Here is a 19,594-nt window from a genome sequence, read left to right on the forward strand (position 1 = left end):
CAGAGCTGGGTCTTCAGCTCCTACAAAGCCAGGAGAAAGTCAGAAGTTCCACATTCCTAGTCGTGCTGCTGCACGTTCTGAAGCCTGGACTTCAAAGTTCAGTCCCAACATCTCTCAAGGGCACAAGATGGAGAAGAGGGCACCACATCAACCAGCCCCCTACCAGGACCCCAGCAAGCACCTAAGAAACACCTTGTAATAATTCTCCCCTGCCTCCTTCAACGAGGACTTCTCTGGTGACCTTCCCTCCACCTCCGTGCTATTTTCTAACTGCCTGAGAGGCCATATAGGTCGCCTAGGCCGAGGGAGACAGGCCACCCAGGAAGCTTCACAGAGCCTGGTTTTTGCAATCTCAAACCCAAGGAAGGGGGGGGGGGGTTGCAAGTATCCTTAATAACTACTCCCAGAAAGCCAAGCCAGAATCTAGGATGCAGTTTCATTACCTATCACTTCCTTCCAAATAAAGGTCACTCAACTGGAAAGGCAACTAGAACTCAGCAAGGAGAGGCAGGGTGAGTCCCAGCAAGGAGGAGAATCTAGCATGCCCATTTCCTCTACCACATGTCAAAAAATCCGTCAACCATGTCCTCCAATCCCCATTTCACATAAAAGTGGGTCACGGGCACTCGGCTGCTTTCAACAACAGGTTTCTGGGCAACAAGTCCTCCTCCTCACAATATTTTCTGAGCTAAAGCAACGTTCTCCCTGAAAATACTGGCAAAACTGTTCAACATCACTGAGTGTGATGATCTTGCAGAGAGAGAGGGAGGGCAAGAGCAATGAAAACCATTTTGCCCAATTATTCTGACCGTCCCTCAGTTCTAAGAAGTCTCGATTCACAATGAGTAACAATTACTCCAACTATCAGGGAAAACCCTTGCATCTCCCCACTCTCCTCCTTCCAGACTGTCTGATCTCAGGAAGCCAGTGACTGAATTCCCACATTCCACTAAACTGTAGTCTGCTGAAGGTGTCACAGTAGTCCGGTTCATATGGAATGATAGATCATAAATCACAATGGCTAGGTTCGCACATCAAGCTGAGCCAAAACAAACCATGATAGGGTGGTGAGCTTTCAGGCTGAATGGCCGAGGTCTAGTTTTCTGTTGCCCTGACGTTTCGCCAGTAGCTGTGGCTGGCAGCTTGTATGCCACTTCAGCCACAAGGGAATTCTAGGAGATGGTCTGTAGACCCAGCCAGTGTACTATGCTGGACCACGTACCCTCCTTGGGCTGGGCAGCCCTGGCTGCAACCCCCAGGCACTTACTGGATCGCTATTTACTCGCTCACTCTCACCAAACTACCTCCCCAGCCAGGCTAGGAGAGGACACTTCAAGGATTCCACCACGACTGGGAATCTGCAAGCCATAAGCATCAAGGGGCATTGTTTTCCAGGCAAAGGAGCAAGCAAACCCCTATCCCCTCCGGGCCCCAGGACTTTAAATGCCCCCATGGACTCGGGCAAAGGAGGAATTACCTGTTTCTGCTTCAGCAGCCACACCAACCTGGAAAGGCCAAGGAGGCTGCCTTCCCACAAAAGCAAGAGAATATGACATCTTTAGCCAAAGCAAAGCTAAGCATCAAAGTGTTCAACACACCAGACTCTTTCTTCCATCATGACTAGAGATGTGTGCTTCTCTCTGCAGTTCAAAACCCAGTGGGAAAAAACGCTGGGAGGAAACAGCTACTGTAGCAGCAGAAGCTGAACAAATGCTGGAGACTTTTCTTTGGAGTTGACTTGGCTGCCTAACACCACTGGAGCTCTCCCCCCCCCCCCCCAAGGATGCTAGGAGACCGGTTTCTGCATTGCTGCAATGGCCACCTTTCTGCCGTAAAGGGCAAACGTCACGTCACACGCCATACGATAACTGCAGCTCTCACCAGGGCCAGATTGGCAATGAGAGCTTCTAAGGAATCATAGATCAGACAGGGAGACATTTGCAATTAATTTCCCCATGACATCAGTGACTTCAGTCCTTCTGGTGGAGAAGGGAGAGACCACCAGCTCTTGTGCAACAACCAGCATGAACAGCTGTGGTGGTTTTGGCTAACACTATGAAAGGACACTGCACTGCCCGAGTTTACAAGCTGCTGTCCTCAGGGCTGCCCAGCAAACTGGCTCAGCAGGGAGTGTGGCTGCATCTGGTCATTTACCTTGAGAATCCTTGGACAAAACTTCACATCTGTCTGGAAAACCTACTGTACCAGACCAGCTTTCCTTCCCACTGCATCAGCATCCACATGCAAACAAGCATGCACCCCAGAAGAGGCAAGGCATGAGGGAGATGCTTGCGTCACATCCAGGTGCCTGTGCTGCTCGGCATCCACAGCGCGCGGGAAGAAGCAAGTTCAGGACACAGCAGCAGCTTTGGGGTGCGGGAAACAGTGGGAGGCGCTTGGGGCCTAGCAGAAGAGCTGCAACAGGTAACCGCCAGCAAAAGACCTTTCTCGGAAACAGCAGGGTCCAAGATGCCCTCCTGGAAAAGGTTCTTCCGGTATGTACTCCGATGTCCTTTGGGGGCCAAAGTGTTTTCCGCTGGGGATTTTAGCTGTATGATATATCTGGTTCATACTTTTAGGCCTACAACAACCAAAGTACTTGATGTGTGAACCAGGCCGTGAAGCACAGCCCTGACTCGGATCAGGAAAGCCCTCTTTTCTTTCCCTGTCTTCCTATATGATGTGTGGAAAGGCATCAACAGAGATGCTCCAAAGGGCTGGCTGGAGGTCAAGCCAGGTCAAGGCAGCACAGGAGGCTGCTGATTAAAAAGTTCTCTGCAGAAAACAGGAGGTGAACAGAGCATTTGGTGCATTCCAAGGGGAGGACCAAGCCCCCACCCAGCAAAACAGAAATGTTTCTCTGCTGCTTTGCCTGCTGAAGCTTGTCTCTTAATTTACAAAATGCCTAAGCACCATAAAAAATGCCTCCGGCCCTGATGCACTTAGAGGTTCCTTCCATTTTGGCAGGGCTGTTTTCACAAAGGCTGTCCACAGGAAAGGCACACACAGACTGACAGGGAGGCAAACAGTGGGCCCTGCGCAAGGAAATGCTGGTCTGGCTTTCCTGACCTGCTAGTAATGAAAACCAATTGGTGCAATGAAGCTGACAAGGGACTCAGCCCAGCTGAGAATAAATTTGTTTCCAATGCCTGCCTGGCAAAGGGACATGAATGTTTAAGGTGTAAAATCTATTCTCCCCCACCTGTTTTTGTCTCCCAATATGATTTACTCAACCTTTGCCCTGTAAGTGAAGAGATGCCCAATTTGTTAAGTTACCTCAAAGACAGATTTGTTTATATAGTTTTTCCCACGTCAGTAACAAATAGAAGCTTGTTCTGTCTAGAATAAGTTTGCCATCCACTTCCTTCCCTGACCTCTAAGCCATAGGCAATCTTCAGTCCAACACAAGAATTCTAAAAATTATTTGGCCTAACTTGGCCTGAAGGTAAGAGCTGGTGGTAATCCATTTAATGCAGCTTCCAGGTCCCAAATGCAGCTGCAAGATGTCCACTACCGCCACCACACAACTCGAGTGAAACATCCCCTTGAAGTCTGCTCCCAGATTCCGGTATTTAAAGGTATACCAATACTAAACATGGAATCTGGTGAGGGGGAGAGGAGAAGGGGAGGTACCTATCCTCCGGATGTGTTAGACTACAAATCCCAAGATTTGTAGGCAATGCTGAGGTTGATGGGAGATGCAGTCCAACAACCTAGAGGCCCAGAGATTGATGGGAGATGTAGTCCAACAACCTAGAGGCCCAGAGATTAGAAGATTTGCTACTCACGACACCCAGAGAGATTTGTTTATAATTTAAAAATACAAACTATAGTCTTAGAAAAGGAACATGCAACCCTTTATTTTTGTAAGTATTTTTTTTAAATCATGGTGCTTCATGGTACACTAAGGCAGCTTTTGTTCCAAGGACCTTGCAGGTAACACTGGAATGCCAGGAGTGGGAGGGCAGAAAGAGATAAAGGTTTAACTATGAGCCAGATGTGGCAGGGGTTAAGCAATGGGCAACTGAGGCTATGAAGAGGGAGCACCAGAGCAGAGTGGCAGGAGAAAAAGCAGCGAGGTGCAGCGGCAGAACGGAGACCGAGCTGCTAGTCCACCCCCAGCTGCAGAAACTCAGTCTCTCTCAGCCCATTCTACTTCGCAGGGTCACTGTGGAAAGGAGGAGGCAAGAGTGCCTCGTATGTCCCTCGAGCTCCTGGACAGAAGGTGGGATAGAAATCTAACAATTAAATAAATATTTTACTGGGAGGAAAGTGGAAGAAAAAAAAATCACAATGGAATTTAGAAATCTAAGATGGATGCTTAATCCTGAGCTTGAGAAGTACAGGGTTCCAACGGGGCCAGTGGGGAATGAAGCCCCTTCCTCAAGACCAACCAAGCCTCCTAGTCCAGGAAACTCTATCCCAGATGCACACTCAGGAGCACCAGAAGCCACAGAGATGCAGCCAAGAAGTTTGCACTTACCAGCCATCCTGAACAGGAAGTTCCACAGCTGGCAATATTTTGTAACAAACACAAGATATTGTTTCCCATGTTTTATGTTTCTAACCCGGTTTTGCAGCAGCCAGTTTCAGTTGGGCAGTGTGTTTGTTGGTTTGTTTATCAAACTTTATCACCGCCCATCCCCCTCCCAAGGAGATGGAGTTGGGGGGCTGGGGCGAGTATTTTCCACCTTTCACTATCTACACCTGAAAGTGACTTTGAGCAGAGAATGAAGTTGCAGTGACATGTAAAACAGCCAGCAGATCAAGGCTGAAAGCCAGCTGTGTTTTGCGCAGGCCAGAGAGTACTCGATTCCCCAGCCTAGTGTCCATACAAGATAAGCATGATTAATTTCTGATCTGTGGACCACTGGATCCGATGATTTCTAGGTATCTTCCCATTCCCATTACTTCCTTAAAGTAATATAAGCAGGTAAACAAATTTATTTATTTAATAAATGTATATGGCTGCCTGACTTACAGTGACTCCCGCTTATAGCTGCTACCTTCTCTACCAACTCTAGCACACACCCCATACAAAGATGCTTTGCATAGCATCCTCCCCCAATTTTACAGGAGGACTTCTTAGACTTGATTGTAGATGCTAGTTATACAGAAGGACACAATATACATCCATGCACGTCTTCGGAACAGAGATGTTTTGGACCCATAACCCCAGCCGTTGGTCATGCTGCCTGTGGATGAGGGGAAAAGCCGCAAGTAACAGCAGGGAGTCACCGAGGCGGCTACCGCCGCTTTCGGGTCCAAGGAAAGGGGCACCAACTAACTTTTGTCCCCCTCCTGCCTTCTTCCTGGCCTTGGCTCGAGAGACCCCGAAGCCCACGCGCCAGAACGCAGGGCGGGAGAGGAGGGGAGGCCGGGGGGAGAGCTGCTCGGCGCTTGCGGGAGCTCCAGCAGCTTCTCGGACGCGGAGAAATGCATACTCACTGCCGGGCGAGACCCAGCCACGGCCCCCCCCCCCCCGGCCCTGCGCCCGCCTCGGACCGCACCTGGCGCGACCGCGGGGCTCCCCCGGCCTGGTCCCGCGCGCCAAAGAGGGCGGGCGGCGGCGCTGGGGCCAAGGGGCGGCGGGTGGAGGAGCGCGCCAGGGTCGGACAGCACCCGAGCTCCCCTCCCCGCCGGCCTCGGAACAAAGGAGCGCCGCGGCGAACCCCGGCTGGAAGCCGCCGCCGCCGCGCCGGCAGTCCAGCCTCCAGCAGGGAGCCGGCGAGCGGCCGGGGACGGGGGCGACCCAAGGGGCGGCAGCCGAAGGATGCCGGGGCCAGGTCCCCCCAAGCGGCTGCCCGCGATCCCACGGAGGCGGCCGGAGGGGCGGCGGGTGGGCGGGGACGACGACGGGCGGGCGGGCGGGCGCGGGGAGCGAGCCCAGGCTGCCCGGCCCTCGGAGCGAGGCTTCGGCCCGGGCGGCGGCGGCGGGGCTCCTCCTGGGCCAGCCTCGCTCCTCCCCGCCCGCAGGCCTGACAGCCCGGCCGGCGGGCGCGAGAACGCAGGGCCGCCGCCGCCGCGCCCTTCCCTCCCGCCGCCCCGCGCCGCCCGGCGAGCTCACCTTTGTAGCGCTCGAGCACGTCCTCGTACGCCTGCACGAACTCCTTCTCCTGGCTCCGGTTGAGCGGCAGCTGGCCCGGCACGTAGCCGGCCATGGCGCTTGCCGGGCGGACGGGCCGGGCGGACGGGCGATCCTCCGCGGCGAGCTCGCGGCAGAGGCAGCAGAAAGGCGGGCAGAGGCGCAGAAAGCGGCCCGGCGGTCTCGCCAGCCACTGGAGCCCAACGCGGCGGCGCCTCCCCGCCGGCTCCTCGACCGGCTGCTCTTGGCTCAGGCTCAGGCTCAGGCTCAGGCTCAGGCTCCACCCGCTGCTGTCAGGGAGGCCCAGGCCGGCCCCCGGCTCGGCGGCTCGCCTCTCCCGGCCCGCCCCCGGCCCCGGCCCCGGCCCCGGCCGCGGCCCGCCAAGCCCGCGAAGCGCGGGGACGCCCGGCGGCCGGCTGGGGAACTGCGGGACGGGCTGCGCCGAGCCCCGAGAGGCCGGCGGAGGGGCGGGGCGGCGGCGGCCGTCGCCGAGCGAGGCGGACCGGGGCTCCCGCAGCGGAAGAGCTCCCAGCAGTGCCGAGACCGGGCGGGGGAAGGCGGCTCCGCTGCAGCCAGAGCCGGGGACAAAGGCGGAGGAGGCCCGGGTGCTGCGGCCGGGGAGGCCCCGGATCGTCTTCCTGCCGCGCATTTTCCACGAAGCAGCTGAGGATGGGAAAGCGACGCGCGGGGGTGGGGGGTGATGCTAGACCACGGTTAGTCGTGGTTTGTGGAGCACGCCAGGATGGCTCGGCTCATACTTCACCTTATAAACCAGAGGCATCCACAAGCAGTGAAATGTCTGCCACAGTGGCCTGTGTGACCTCATGCCATCAGTGGCAAAGGAGAGGCCTTTGCATCAGGATGTCACAATGCAGGTTTTGACATCCTGATTGGGAACAGATGCCTGAGTCCTAACCCTTGGTTTACAAATGTCAATTGGCAGGGTTCACAAGTGATACTTTGTCAAAAGCAAACCAGCAGATTATGGCAAAACAACAAGTGTAAAGCCGGCCACTTCCTCTCCCTGCCAGTCAGAAGCTCACCCCCCAAGGCGAAGGACCACCCAAGTGGTCACGCTCTTGCCCCACCTCCTGCCCCTCCTTTCCAGTGTCCAAACTGCTCATCCCCGCCATGCATCCAAGCCCTCCTACCTGCCTTCCCACCAGCTTCTCCCCACAGCCCAGCGTTGGCTTGTCTTTTTGGCCTTCTGGCAAGGGGGAGCACCAAGGCTGGCATCTGTGGTCTTGCCAGACCCTGGTGCTAAACAGAGGAGCAAGAACAGAGTTGCCAGCCAAGCCTGCCTGCCTGCCTGAGGCGCGATTGAAAGCCACAGCAGTGCTGGGCCACCAAAAAGATTAGAGCCATCAGGAGTTAATAGCGTGGCCCAATCTACTCAATTATATTTTGCTTAAGAAATGTAATTGATGGATTAAGGTTGCTTTCCCAAACTATTGTTAAAACACCATGGCCTGGTATAATGTATGGGCATGAAGTCTTGTCCCCCAGGCTGATTTTACCACACACTATCCATCTAATGACCCTTCTGGCCAAAATCAGTGCTCCGGGAATCCAAAAATCCACATTTTGCTATAGCTGTAACAGCAAAAGTGGAAGGAAAAGGACTAAGCACTTGTCAGGGGATGTGCAAAGAAGTGCAGGTCACCTCATTTCACCACAAGCATGAGCAGGAGTGCCTACAGTTTCATAGATTGCAGTGGACTTTCTTCAACAAGAATAGGTTTGATGCAGGAAAAAATTGCTAGAGGCTGCATCCCGCAAAAGTGGAAAGGAGTTTGGGCAGCACCTGGTGGAGAAAAGCGAGCAGTGCAATGATTTCAAAAACAAACAAACCCTTCTTTTAATGTTTGAGAAATGGGTATGTATTGCCAGAGCAAACAAAGAATTAGGGGCAAAGAAATGGGGGGGGGGTGTCTGATTCAGATGAAAAGTGTTGGGAATTAAAGCAATGAATTCCCAACCAGACATACAACATGCTAAGTAAACCTTGATGAAGGTTTCTTTTAACAGCTTAGTGTGTGTACTCTCCTGAAAAGGGTTAATTCAGTAAGAATCTTGTTCAAGCCCTTGGCCCTGAGTCAAATACATGCCTAACTGTTTCATGGAGGACTCATATTGTGCACATTCCTTATCCCACACAGATGATCCAGTGAGCTTCACCGGGGCACGTGTCAGCCCCAAATAGCCCACCTTGTCGGAAGTTCAACTGCCCGCCCCCGCCACCATGGTAATTCAGACACAGGGATACATAGACCCCACACACACATGGTGGGGCTACAGAGGGGTCGGGACACTCAACTGTTGGAACAGAGACAAAGTCCTACAGCACATCCAGAAAAACAAAGGCAGAAAGGGATAGGGGCCATTAGCCACCCTGCAAAGGCCACCCTTAATAGTTCTGGAGGGTCAACCACAAAAGGGTAGGAAATGTGGAAGGAAAGGACTGCTTCCCTTCCCCTTTGGGATTGTAGAAATGGCTCTTTGTGAGCACTGTGGATTACACGGACAAAGGGGAGTCACTTTCTGGAAAGGGTGGCCAGGTCGTCCCTGTTGTGTAAAAACAGCTGGCTCCTCTTCCCTCACAGATCCGTTAGAGGGAAAGTCTTGCATTTCTTTTTAGGCCTAACTTAGAAAGGCTACCAATTCTGAGAGGTAACCCCCTGGCACAGCTGGTGGGCAACAGGTTGGAAAGCAAAGCAGCTGCATCAGATAGCAAGCTGAATGTCCCCCACTGAAGGTGCAAATTTGACCCACAGCTGGCCCATAGATCTGTGGGGAATCTTCCTGTCCTGGACTGACAGGCAAGATCTGGTTACTCAGCTTTGGCCCAGTCTGCATAATGCAGTGAGCCATAAATTAACCCCTTGGCCTGGATTCACGTAACTAGATTTGCAACTGGCTTGGTGAGGCCTCTTGTCCTCATCAGCCTTGAGCACCAAAACATCTCAAGGCAGCTCTAAGGTTTCCTGGAAACAGTGGGCACTTGCTACCTACGAATGCCACCAGCATTTGTCAGTGTTGCAAGAATGACTTGCAATTAAGATCTCAGTCCAGTGATAGCAGCTTATTATTATTTCAGTTTTTGCCCAGCTGAGATTTTCAGAAACCTCTGAATGTTGTTACCAGGGGATCAGTCCCTTTCCAAGTGTCTTGTGACCAGGTACCCTGTTTCAGGAGGGGGACAGGCAGCATGGAGAGGAAGCACATGCATGTGCACACACCCCCAACACACACACATCGCCCATAACCACAGCAACCAGCAGAATGATTACTCAGCCATCCATGTTGCCCTGGCAACCTGAAAAGCACCTTCTTTTCTCACAATTTCACTCTGTCAAGCTGGCTTTCTCCAATTTCCATGGTGCCCTCTACCAACCCACTGCCCATGCAGGAGCAATGACCGGGGGAAGCAGGATTGTGAGTCACCCTAGTGCAGCAGCACAAAAGCAGCACGCCTTGCCACAGACCTACTGGCGCTCCTCTGGGAGAAAGCCTAGAGTGTTTTTGTCCCTGTGGGTCTCTGAAATAATTAACCCACATTAGGGAAAGAAAGAGTTTTTAAGAAGTGGTGTAGGGTGGAACCAGAGGCATCTGCAGTACATGGGGGCAAGCGATGAAACGTGCATCACAGTGCAAAGTCCTCCCCTTACATACTTGCACATGAGTTCATAATGCAAGGACAATAGGGCGGAGCTTGGGTTATGATGTCACAAAACTCATTTTGTCATTCTCATGGTTAGAAACAGATGCTTGGAGATGAAAGAAAGGCAGAATGAGCTCCCTTCCTCGCAGATTACATTCTTACAGTGATGTTGTTTATTATAATATGATGTATTGTATCATTTATTTATTATATACCTATTTTTTATTAAGCCACATTAAAGCACTTGTAATAAATAAACAATGGCTAAAACAACCTAGGACATGATAACTTTCTTCAAGGGTCTTGAGACAGGGTAAAATAATTCTGAGTTGTTCCAGAAAAGAAGACAGAAATGCTAGGTTTAAATTACAAGGAAGTTGATTCTGGTTAGACACCAAGAAGAATTCCTAATTATTCCTCAGAAGGTGGTGGACTCTCCTTCGCTGGAGTTGTTGAAACAGAGGCCGGATGGTCATCTCTTGGGCAAGGGGTTGCCCTAGGTGATTATCAAGATTCCTTCAACCCTTGCATTTTAGGCTGGCCCTATCAGAATCAGCATCACAAGGACAGAGTTTCTTCCCATTTTCCAGGTCATGGGGGGTGGCGGGGGCAGGAGGGAAGAGCACCATCAAAATAAGCAATAAGATGTAAGTTCTTATAGCTGTCCTCTTTTGCAGGATCTATTCTACAGCCTTTTATTCCAGCAGCCAGATGAGAGTGTTAATCCTGTCCACACTTGTTCTGGTTCACACAACTTAGTTGACTGGGGTTAGATTAGTCCCAAACAGCCCATAGCGAAGTTGGTATCCTCCAACTGTCCCTGCCCACTGAGTGCATTAGGGTAGTTCTCTTGATCCAGTTATATATGGTGTGCATTCAATGGAGCTTCCCTCCAGATAAATTGTCCTTTATGTACATTATTTCAGTGATCCTTACAAATTCCCTGATGTGCAAACAATATCACCCTCCCATTACAGAGAAAAGACCCAGATTGGTGTAGCGGTGAAGGCACCAGGCTAGAAACCAGGAGACTGGGAGTTCTAGTCCCACCTTAGGCACAAAGCCAGCTGGGTGACCATGGGCCAGTCCCTCTCTCAGCCCTAAGAAGCAGGCAAGGGCAAACCACTTCTGAAAAACCTTGCCAAGAAAACTAATCCAGGCAGTCTCGGAGAGTCGGACATGATTGAACGGATAAATATATATATATTACAGATAGAAGAGCCAGCTTGGTGTAGTGGTTAAACCACCAAGCGAGCAACTTGTGAGTTCTAGTTCTGCCTTAGGCATAAAAGCCAGCTGGGTGACCCTGGGCCAGTCCCTCTCTGTCAACCCTGGAAGCAGGCAAGGGCAAACCGTGTCCAAAATCTTGCCAAGAAAACTGCAAGGACTAGTCCAGGCTGTCACCAGGAGTCAACACCAACTCAAAGGCACACAAAAAAAATAAAAAATTACAGATAGAAGACCTGAGGCTCAGAGACAGTGGCTTCCCTAGAGCCCCCCCGTCAAATCATAGTTCAGCTGGTGCCCTGTTCTGAACCAGCAGGTAGTATGAGTGGTGGGAAGCAATCTCCATGGGCAAAAATCAGCAGAGCCCTTTGAAATCTCTTGATCTGAAGCTGAGAAATGTCAGCAGGTGCTTAACTCTCCCGAGTGAATGATACTGTCAAGTGCTCTACCTAGGTTTGAGTGTGCCTCAGACATATAGTTTGCTAGAATTGCTCTTACCTATCATTCATGTGCAAGGCATTTGGCACTATAGTTGGTAAAAGACAGCATTTCTAAGTGCTGGAGATGAAACAGATATCAATTGCCTCCCAGGAAAGAAAGGGCTGGGCACTAGAGGAGGCTGGAAGAAGAGGAGGAAGAAAAGCAAGAAAGGAAAGGAGGAAGAAAAGCAAGCAAGCAAGCAAGCAAAGAAGAGGAAAGAGAGAGAGAGAGAGAGAGAAGGCAGGCAGGCAGGCAGGCAGGCAGGCAGCTGGCGGGAAGGAAAATGACCAGCGGTGGCTTCCTCACCATGCAGAAAAGGGGGGGGGCTGCTTCTGCCCCTCTGTCTTGCCATTCTCACTCTGACTGGACAGGGTTCACTCCCCCCTGAAAGAGAGGGGCTTCCCCTCACTGATATTGTAGAAAGTCCTGCAGAGGAAGACAAGCAATGGGGTGGAGCAGAGGAGAAATGTGGGGCTGGCCCTAAGCTGGGGAAGCACCCCAAACTCCAGCTCAAACAGTTCTTTGCACTGAAAGTACATCAGCCACCAGGAGGTGTACATGACCAGTTTCATCCTGGTGGGACCCATCAGACATATATGTGGGTGGGCAGATTTTTTTTATGGGGTTTGAATCTTCTGTTGGGAATTGAGGGCATAGACCAGTGCTTCTCAACCTCAGCAACTTTAAGATGTGTGGACTTCAACTCCCAGAATTCTGTGGCCAGCCATGCTGGCTGGGGAATTCTGGGAGTTGAAGTCCACACATCTTAAAGCTGCCGAGGTTGAGAAACCCTGGCATAGACTATGGCGCTTTGTTTGAATATATACAATAGGTGAGCATTAGGTGCTATCCAGGTCCTGGTGCTCAGTGGGGTTGCCAGGAGAGACACAGAATCTATCAGAATGGGATACACAGTCCAGTGAAAGTACTGTGGCACCAGGGGCAGCTCCTGACCCAAGTTGTGCAATTTGGGAAGAGGGAGCTTGATCACAGATTCTTTGGAAAGCCCATTTTCCACCTCCCTGGGCATCTATCAAGCCGAAGGAAGGGCCTGTCTTGTGTGGAAGGGATCTTGTTTCACTGGAAATGGCCCTGAGAAGTCCCACTCTGCTTACTCTGTTCTAATCAAAGAGGCTGAGCCAAGAGGTGGATTAAGGAGAGGATCTGAAATCTCAGAGGCCAGCCTAGATTTCTGAACACTGTTGCTTTTAAAGACATTTCAAGCTTTGCATGAAGGGGAGAGTTCAACTCAAGTGAATAACATTTCTTTAAAATCTCATAATTATGTGGAAAAAAGTTTATCTTCACATTTTAGAGCTCCATATAAAGGGTTACAAATACTTCTGTGCGTGGATTTGGAAAATATATTTGGGGTTAAATGAAAGAGTCTGATATCACCCTGTGAAAAATTCCAAATTCCCAAATGTTAAAACAGGCACATTCTCCTGCACTTGCTCACATCTTTTTACACACATCAATCATGCTAAGCCATGGTTTAGGAGACTTAACAGAGGGTGCAACTATCACACGACAGTCTTACTTTCACATGCTAACAAAATAGTGTTTAGGATCATCCAGTGCCTATATGGAAAGGGAGATACCAGATCTGGTTTTAGAAGCTGGTTTTAGAAAAGGCTGAGGAACAAGATACACTATTGCTCATGCATGCTGGATAATTGAAATTCCCGAAGAATACAAAAAAGGTCAGTATGTACTTCATTAATTATTGAAAGTCCTTTGATTGTGTTAACTGTGTCAAGCTGTGGAATGTCCTTAGGAAAGTGGGAACCTTGAACATTTCATTGTCTTCACAAGAAACTTATACGCAGGGCAGGAAGCCGCAGCCTTGACAAAACGTGGCAAAATCCTTTATGATTTATTTATTTATTGATTGATTGATTGATTGATTTGATTTTTTCTGTTCTATTGATTTCATTGTACTTTTTTGGTGAGCTTCCCAGAGTCATTGAGAGTTGGGTGGCATACAAGTTTAATAAGTTGTTGTTGTTATTATTATTATTATTATTATTATTATTATTATTTAAAAAACAGAGTAGCTCCAGGTTGGCAAAGGAGTTAGACAAGGCTGTATATTCCCCATATTTAGCCAACCTATATGATGAATATATATTGATGGTGGGTGGATTGGAAGAAGATGAACATGGTTTTAAAATTAGAGGAAGTCACATCAATAACCCACACTATGTCGATGCTACTCTAATAGTTGAAAATGCAAAGGATCTGCAAGGTCTAGTAATAAAAGTCAGGAGTTCAGTGAAAAAAATGGAACTAAGATTAAATATTTGATTAAATATAAAAAAGACCAAACTAATGACAACCAGCTTCAGAACTTTAGAAATGAAGACACTGAAGTGAAGGACAGCTTCTGCCTTTTAGGATCAACTATTAAAAATACAAGTAGTCCTCACTTAACAATGGTAATTGGGACCAGAATTTCCATCGCTAAGCGACGTGGTCATAAAGGCAATGTCACATGACCACGTCGCTTAGTCGCCAAGTGCTGCTTAGTGATAGAAATTCCAGCACTTCTGGTTATTGTCATTAAGCAAATCACTGCGGGTTGTTAAGAGAGAATGTCACATAGTCACCATTTGCAACTTCCTGCTGGCTTCTCCATTGATTTTGCTTGTAGGAAGCCAGCAAATAAGGTCACAAATGACAATCATATGACCCCCGGGACACCGTGACCAATGTAAGTACAAGGACCGGTCATAACTACCACTCCTTCAGCACTGTCATAACTTTGAATGGTTGATGAATGAGTAGTCGTTAAACAAGGACCTGTAAAGGGTCTGTGTTGGAAGGAACCATCTCAGACTCAATCCTACCAAGACCAAGTGGATGAGGGTGTTAGGGCCTCCTAGATCTGGGGATATGCCATCTTCAACCTCGGATGGTATAATGGGCAGTAGGAATAACCTTGTGATTTTGCTTTATAATTGTGATTTTGTTTAATTTGATGGTCTATGACTGAAAAAAGATTGATTGATTGACCTTGAGGAAGAGGAACAGGAAGAAGAGCCGCAACCAAGACAATGGTCAGGTAAAAGAAATCTGACTCAGAAAAGTAATTTGAGAAAGCATCTCAGACATGACCCTCCCTAATTCTCATAAAGATAAAGGGAAGGAGGGGGGAAGTGCATTCAGACTTGCAAGATTGATGTCAGCCCTTCAAGGTATACCAGACTAGGAAACCAAAGTTATAAATGTTAATACTACTTTTATTATAAGAACATTGATGCTTTTGAACTTGAGTGTTGGAGAAGACATTTGAGAATATCATGGGTAGCTGGTAAAACAAGCAAATGGATCATTGAACAAATCACCCCAGAATTCTCGCTCCAGGAGCAAATGACCAAGATCAAATTATTCTACTTTGGACACATTAGATGAAGACCCAGCTCCCTAGAGAAGGCTCTAATGCTGAGAAAGGTGGAACAAAAGAGAAGAAGGTGACCAGCAGCAAGATGGGTAGATTTGATTACAACAGCAGTAAATAGGTGCTGATTATCACCTATAAAGCCCTACATGGCACAGGTCCAGGGTATTTGTGGGACTACCTTGCCTCCCATCATCTCTGCTTGCCCCATCAATCTAGCAGGGAATGCATGTTCCGGGTCCCTTCTATCAAGCAATGTCATCTTGTGGGACCTAGGAGTAGCGCCTTCTTTGATGCAACACCTGCTTTGGCACACTGAGAGTGTTTCTCTTGACCCCCAAACTGTGGTTATATGGATCATTGTTTGATTGTAGTTTGGTTTTTAACTTTTGTATGCCACTCAGAGTCATTGTTGAGATGGGCAGCCATATATATTGTTTAAATAAATAAACTGCACCACTGAAAGTCCTAAAAGGCCAGGTGGAGGGCAATTCATTCTGCAGAAAGTCTATCCATATACTGCAGTTGCTAAGAGTTGACCCCAACCTGGTGTCAACTTAATCAATCAATCAAAGTCATGGTTTGCTTAACTCTGGTTTATTAAATTATAATTGACTTGATTTATGATTCAATATGTTGCATCAGGGCAAGCCATCTGACATCACAGTGATCCAGATATATGCCCCAACCACAGATGCTGAAGAAGCTGAAGTAGATCAGTTCTATGAGGATCTGCAGCACCTACTGGACAACATGCCTAAAAGAGATGTTGTTCTCATCACAGGAGACTGGAATGCTAAACTGGGCAGTCAGATGACACCTGGAATTACAGGTAAGCATGGCCTGGGAGAACAAAACGAAGCAGGACATAGGCTGATAGAATTTTGCCAAGACAACTCACTCTGCATAACGAGCACTCTCTTCCAACCTAAGAGACGGCTTTATACATGGACTTCACCAGATGGACAACACCGAAATCAGATTGACTACATCCTTTGCAGCCAAAGGTGGCGGACATCTGTACAGTCGGTAAAAACAAGACCTGGAGCTGACTGTAGTTCAGATCACGAACTTCTTCTTGCACAATTTAGGATCAGACTAAAGAGATTAGGGAAGACCCATAGATCAGCTAGATATGAGCTCACTGATATTCCTAAGGAATATGCTGTGGAAGTGAAGAATAGATTTAAGGGACTGGACTTAGTAGATAGGGTCCCAGAAGAACTATGGACAGAAGTTCACAACATTGTTCAGGAGGCGGCAACAAAATACATCCCAAAGAAAGAGAAAACCAAGAAGGCAAAATGGCTGTCTGCTGAGACACTAGAAGTAGCCCAAGAAAGAAGGAAAGCAAAAGGCAACAGTGATAAGGGGAGATATGCCCAATTAAATGCAAAATTCCAGAAGTTAGCCAGAAAAGACAAGGAATTGTTTTTAAACAAGCAATGTGTGGAAGTGGAAGAAGACAATAGAATAAGAAGGACAAGAGACCTCTTCCAGAAAATTAGAAACATCGGAGGTAAATTCCAGGCAAAAATGGGTATGATCAAAAACAAAGATGGCAAGGACCTAACAGAAGAAGAAGAGATCAAGAAAAGGTGGCAAGAATATACGGAAGACCTGTATAGGAAGGATAACAATATCGGGGATAGCTTTGACGGTGTGGTCAGTGAGCTAGAGCCAGACATCCTGAAGAGTGAGGTTGAATGGGCCTTAAGAAGCATTGCTAATAACAAGGCAGCAGGAGACAACAGTATCCCAGCTGAATTGTTCAAAATCTTGCAAGATGATGCTGTCAAGGTAATGCATGCTATATGCCAGCAAATTTGGAAAACACAAGAATGGCCATCAGATTGGAAAAAATCAATTTATATCCCCATACCAAAAAAGGGAAACACTAAAGAATGTTCAAACTATTGAACAGTGGCACTCATTTCACATGCCAGTAAGGTAATGCTCAAGATCCTGCAAGGCAGACTTCAGCAATTCATGGAGCGAGAATTGCCAGATGTACAAGCTGGGTTTAGGAAAGGCAGAGGAACTAGAGACCAAATTGCCAATATCCGCTGGATAATGGAAAAAGCCAGGGAGTTTCAGAAAAACATCTATTTCTGTTTCATTGACTATTCTAAAGCCTTTGACTGTGTGGACCATAACAAATGGTGGCAAGTTCTTAGTGGTATGGTGATACCAAGTCATCTTGTCTGCCTCCTGAGGAATCTGTATAATGACCAAGTAGGAACAGTAAGAACAGGCCACGGAACAACGGACTGGTTTAAGATTGGGAAAGGAGTATGGCAGGGTTGTACACTCTCACCCTACCTATTCAACTTGTATGCAGAACACATCATGCGACAAGCTGGGCTTGAGGAATCCAAGGCTGGAGTTAAAATCTCTGGAAGAAACATTAACAATCTCAGATATGCAGATGATACCACGTTGATGGCTGAAAGCGAAGAGGAACTGAGGAGCCTTATGATGAAGGTGAAAGAAGAAAGTGCAAAAGTTGGCTTGCAGCTAAACCTCAAAAAAACCAAGATTATGGCAACCAGCTTGATTGATAACTGGCAAATAGAGGGAGAAAATGTAGAAGCAGTGAAAGACTTTGTATTTCTAGGTGCAAAGATTACCGCAGATGCTGACTGCAGTCAGGAAATCAGAAGACGTTTAATCCTTGGGAGAAGAGCAATGACAAATCTCGATAAAATAGTTAAGAGCAGAGACACCACACTGACAACAAAGGCCCGCATAGTTAAAGCAATGGTGTTCCCCGTAGTAACATATGGCTGCAAGAGCTGGACCATAAGGAAGGCTGAGAGAAGGAAGATCGATGCTTTTGAACTGTGGTGTTGGAGGGAAATTCTGAGAGTGCCTTGGACTGCCAGAAGATCAAACCAGTCCATCCTCCAGGAAATAAAGCCAGACTGCTCACTTGAGGGAATGATATTAAAGGCAAAACTGAAGTACTTTGGCCACATAATGAGAAGACAGGACACCCTGGAGAAGATGCTGATGCCAGGGAGAGTGGAGGGCAAAAGGAAGAGGGGCCGACCAAGGGCCAGGTGGATGGATGATATTCTAGAGGTGATGGATTCGTCCCTGGGGGAGCTGGGGGTGTTGACGACCGACAGGAAGCTCTGGTGTGGGCTGGTCCATGAAGTCACGAAGAGTCGGAAGCGACTGAACGAATAAACAATGTTGCATGAATATCCACTGTGGTTTATAAATCATAGTTTATGGCTTAGAATATTGTGAGACTCTAGTAATTGTTGTTTATTAAATAAACCACAGTTAAACCATACATTTACACAGTGTGAATCCAGTCACTGAGTGAAGGATGGAAGGGTCACAGAATACAAAAGAGCGGGCATTCAACAAACAATTCACCTTTCTGAGGCAAACATGCCTATTTCCCTAAGCTTAAGAAGCACATTTTATTTTCAAAAGCAGTTCTTAACACAGATTATCACTTTCCCAGAAAACTAAATAGAGTATCCTTTATATGGAACCATCCAACTCCCCACGGAATTGCCATTTCAGCTGCCAACTCAAAAGAAGGAAGGCATCTGTCATCTGTGCTTCCAGTGCCACACCATCAGTGAAGCTAAGTTTGGGCCAGTCACAAAACAGACTGACCTGTTGTTTCCAGATGTCTCCATCTTAACTTGGCCTCATTGCTAATTAATGGCTGTTGTTGCTATTAAACATACGGCACATTTTGATAGACAAAATTCCTTCTTCCCCTCTTAATTCCAACACTTGTTCCCAAAAACACTCAATGAAGTTGATGACAAAGTTGTTGGAGGCCTTGACCCAGCAGCTAAAGTGTTAGTTCCATCTAGGCTGTCCCTGCCAAGGAGTTCGTATGAAATGGGTCAGCAGTGCGCAATGCGGCAAGAGAACAGAATGGTCCCAATTCCACAGGCAATGGACAAGCAAACCACCTTTAGCCTGTAGGCCTTGCAACAACACTCCAAAGAAAGGTGCCGCAGCTCCTGGTAAAATGAGACTTATTTAGTCTCGCCCATTCTTAAAACTCAGAATTCAGTCTAATCTATGGCTAAATTCACACAACACACTAGGGATGATGCTTGTTTTGTGCTGAACACAGCTGTGAAAACAGGACTTCTCTATGCACTCCACCTCTGTGACTATTTTCTAAACAAGCAGAAATGGGTGGGAGATGGATAATTCCCCCACTCCAAAATCTGACCATGATGACATCATCCCTGATATGCCAGTACTGTATGGATTTGTTCTTAATTTTTCTTCACTACAGTTCGCAAAAAAGAAATGGGGTAGGATGCAACTGCAGCCCACTTTGTAGAGCCTGGAGACTGTAATGGCTGTCACCGCAGCACAGACCCACCATGGGCTGCAGCACAGGAGGATGAATCAAGTGACCAGAAAGGAGGTGGCTGGGTCATCTGAGTCATGAGAACAGCCTGGCTGCATCCCCACAGCAAACCGCCAACCATATTTTTGTCTGGTGTGTTATGCAAACCCACCCAGTGTGAACAGAGGTGGCATTTATATGACCTTATTCTTTCTACCTTGCCTGAATAAACAAATGGTCCACCTGGGCCCTAGGAGAGGTTGCTCATTTCTACACCTCATTATGCAGTTTCTGATGGAAAGAGCTGTAGGAAGCCTCCATCTTCTGAGCCAGACTGGGGGTTCACCCACAGTACTGGCCACACTAACAGGCTGCACTTTGCCCAGGTTGCAGAGGAGGATTTTC

General features: G+C 48.2%; 2 protein-coding genes across 2 annotated transcripts in view; one reads left to right on the forward strand and one right to left on the reverse strand.

Moving 5' to 3' along the window:
* Positions 1 to 6,323, reverse strand: part of LOC134503080 (microtubule-actin cross-linking factor 1-like) — a 272,573-nt gene extending 266,250 nt beyond the window's left edge. The window contains exon 1 of the mRNA XM_063311709.1: positions 6,068 to 6,323. Coding sequence (XP_063167779.1) covers positions 6,068 to 6,161 — 94 coding nt within the window. The 5' untranslated portion in view covers positions 6,162 to 6,323. The remainder of the gene's footprint in view (positions 1 to 6,067) is intronic.
* Positions 1 to 19,594, forward strand: part of PPIE (peptidylprolyl isomerase E) — a 338,541-nt gene that overhangs the window by 303,943 nt on the left and 15,004 nt on the right. The window lies entirely within an intron of this gene.

The sequence above is a fragment of the Candoia aspera genome, chromosome 10 (assembly GCF_035149785.1).
Source record: "Candoia aspera isolate rCanAsp1 chromosome 10, rCanAsp1.hap2, whole genome shotgun sequence".
Taxonomy (NCBI): domain Eukaryota; kingdom Metazoa; phylum Chordata; class Lepidosauria; order Squamata; family Boidae; genus Candoia; species Candoia aspera.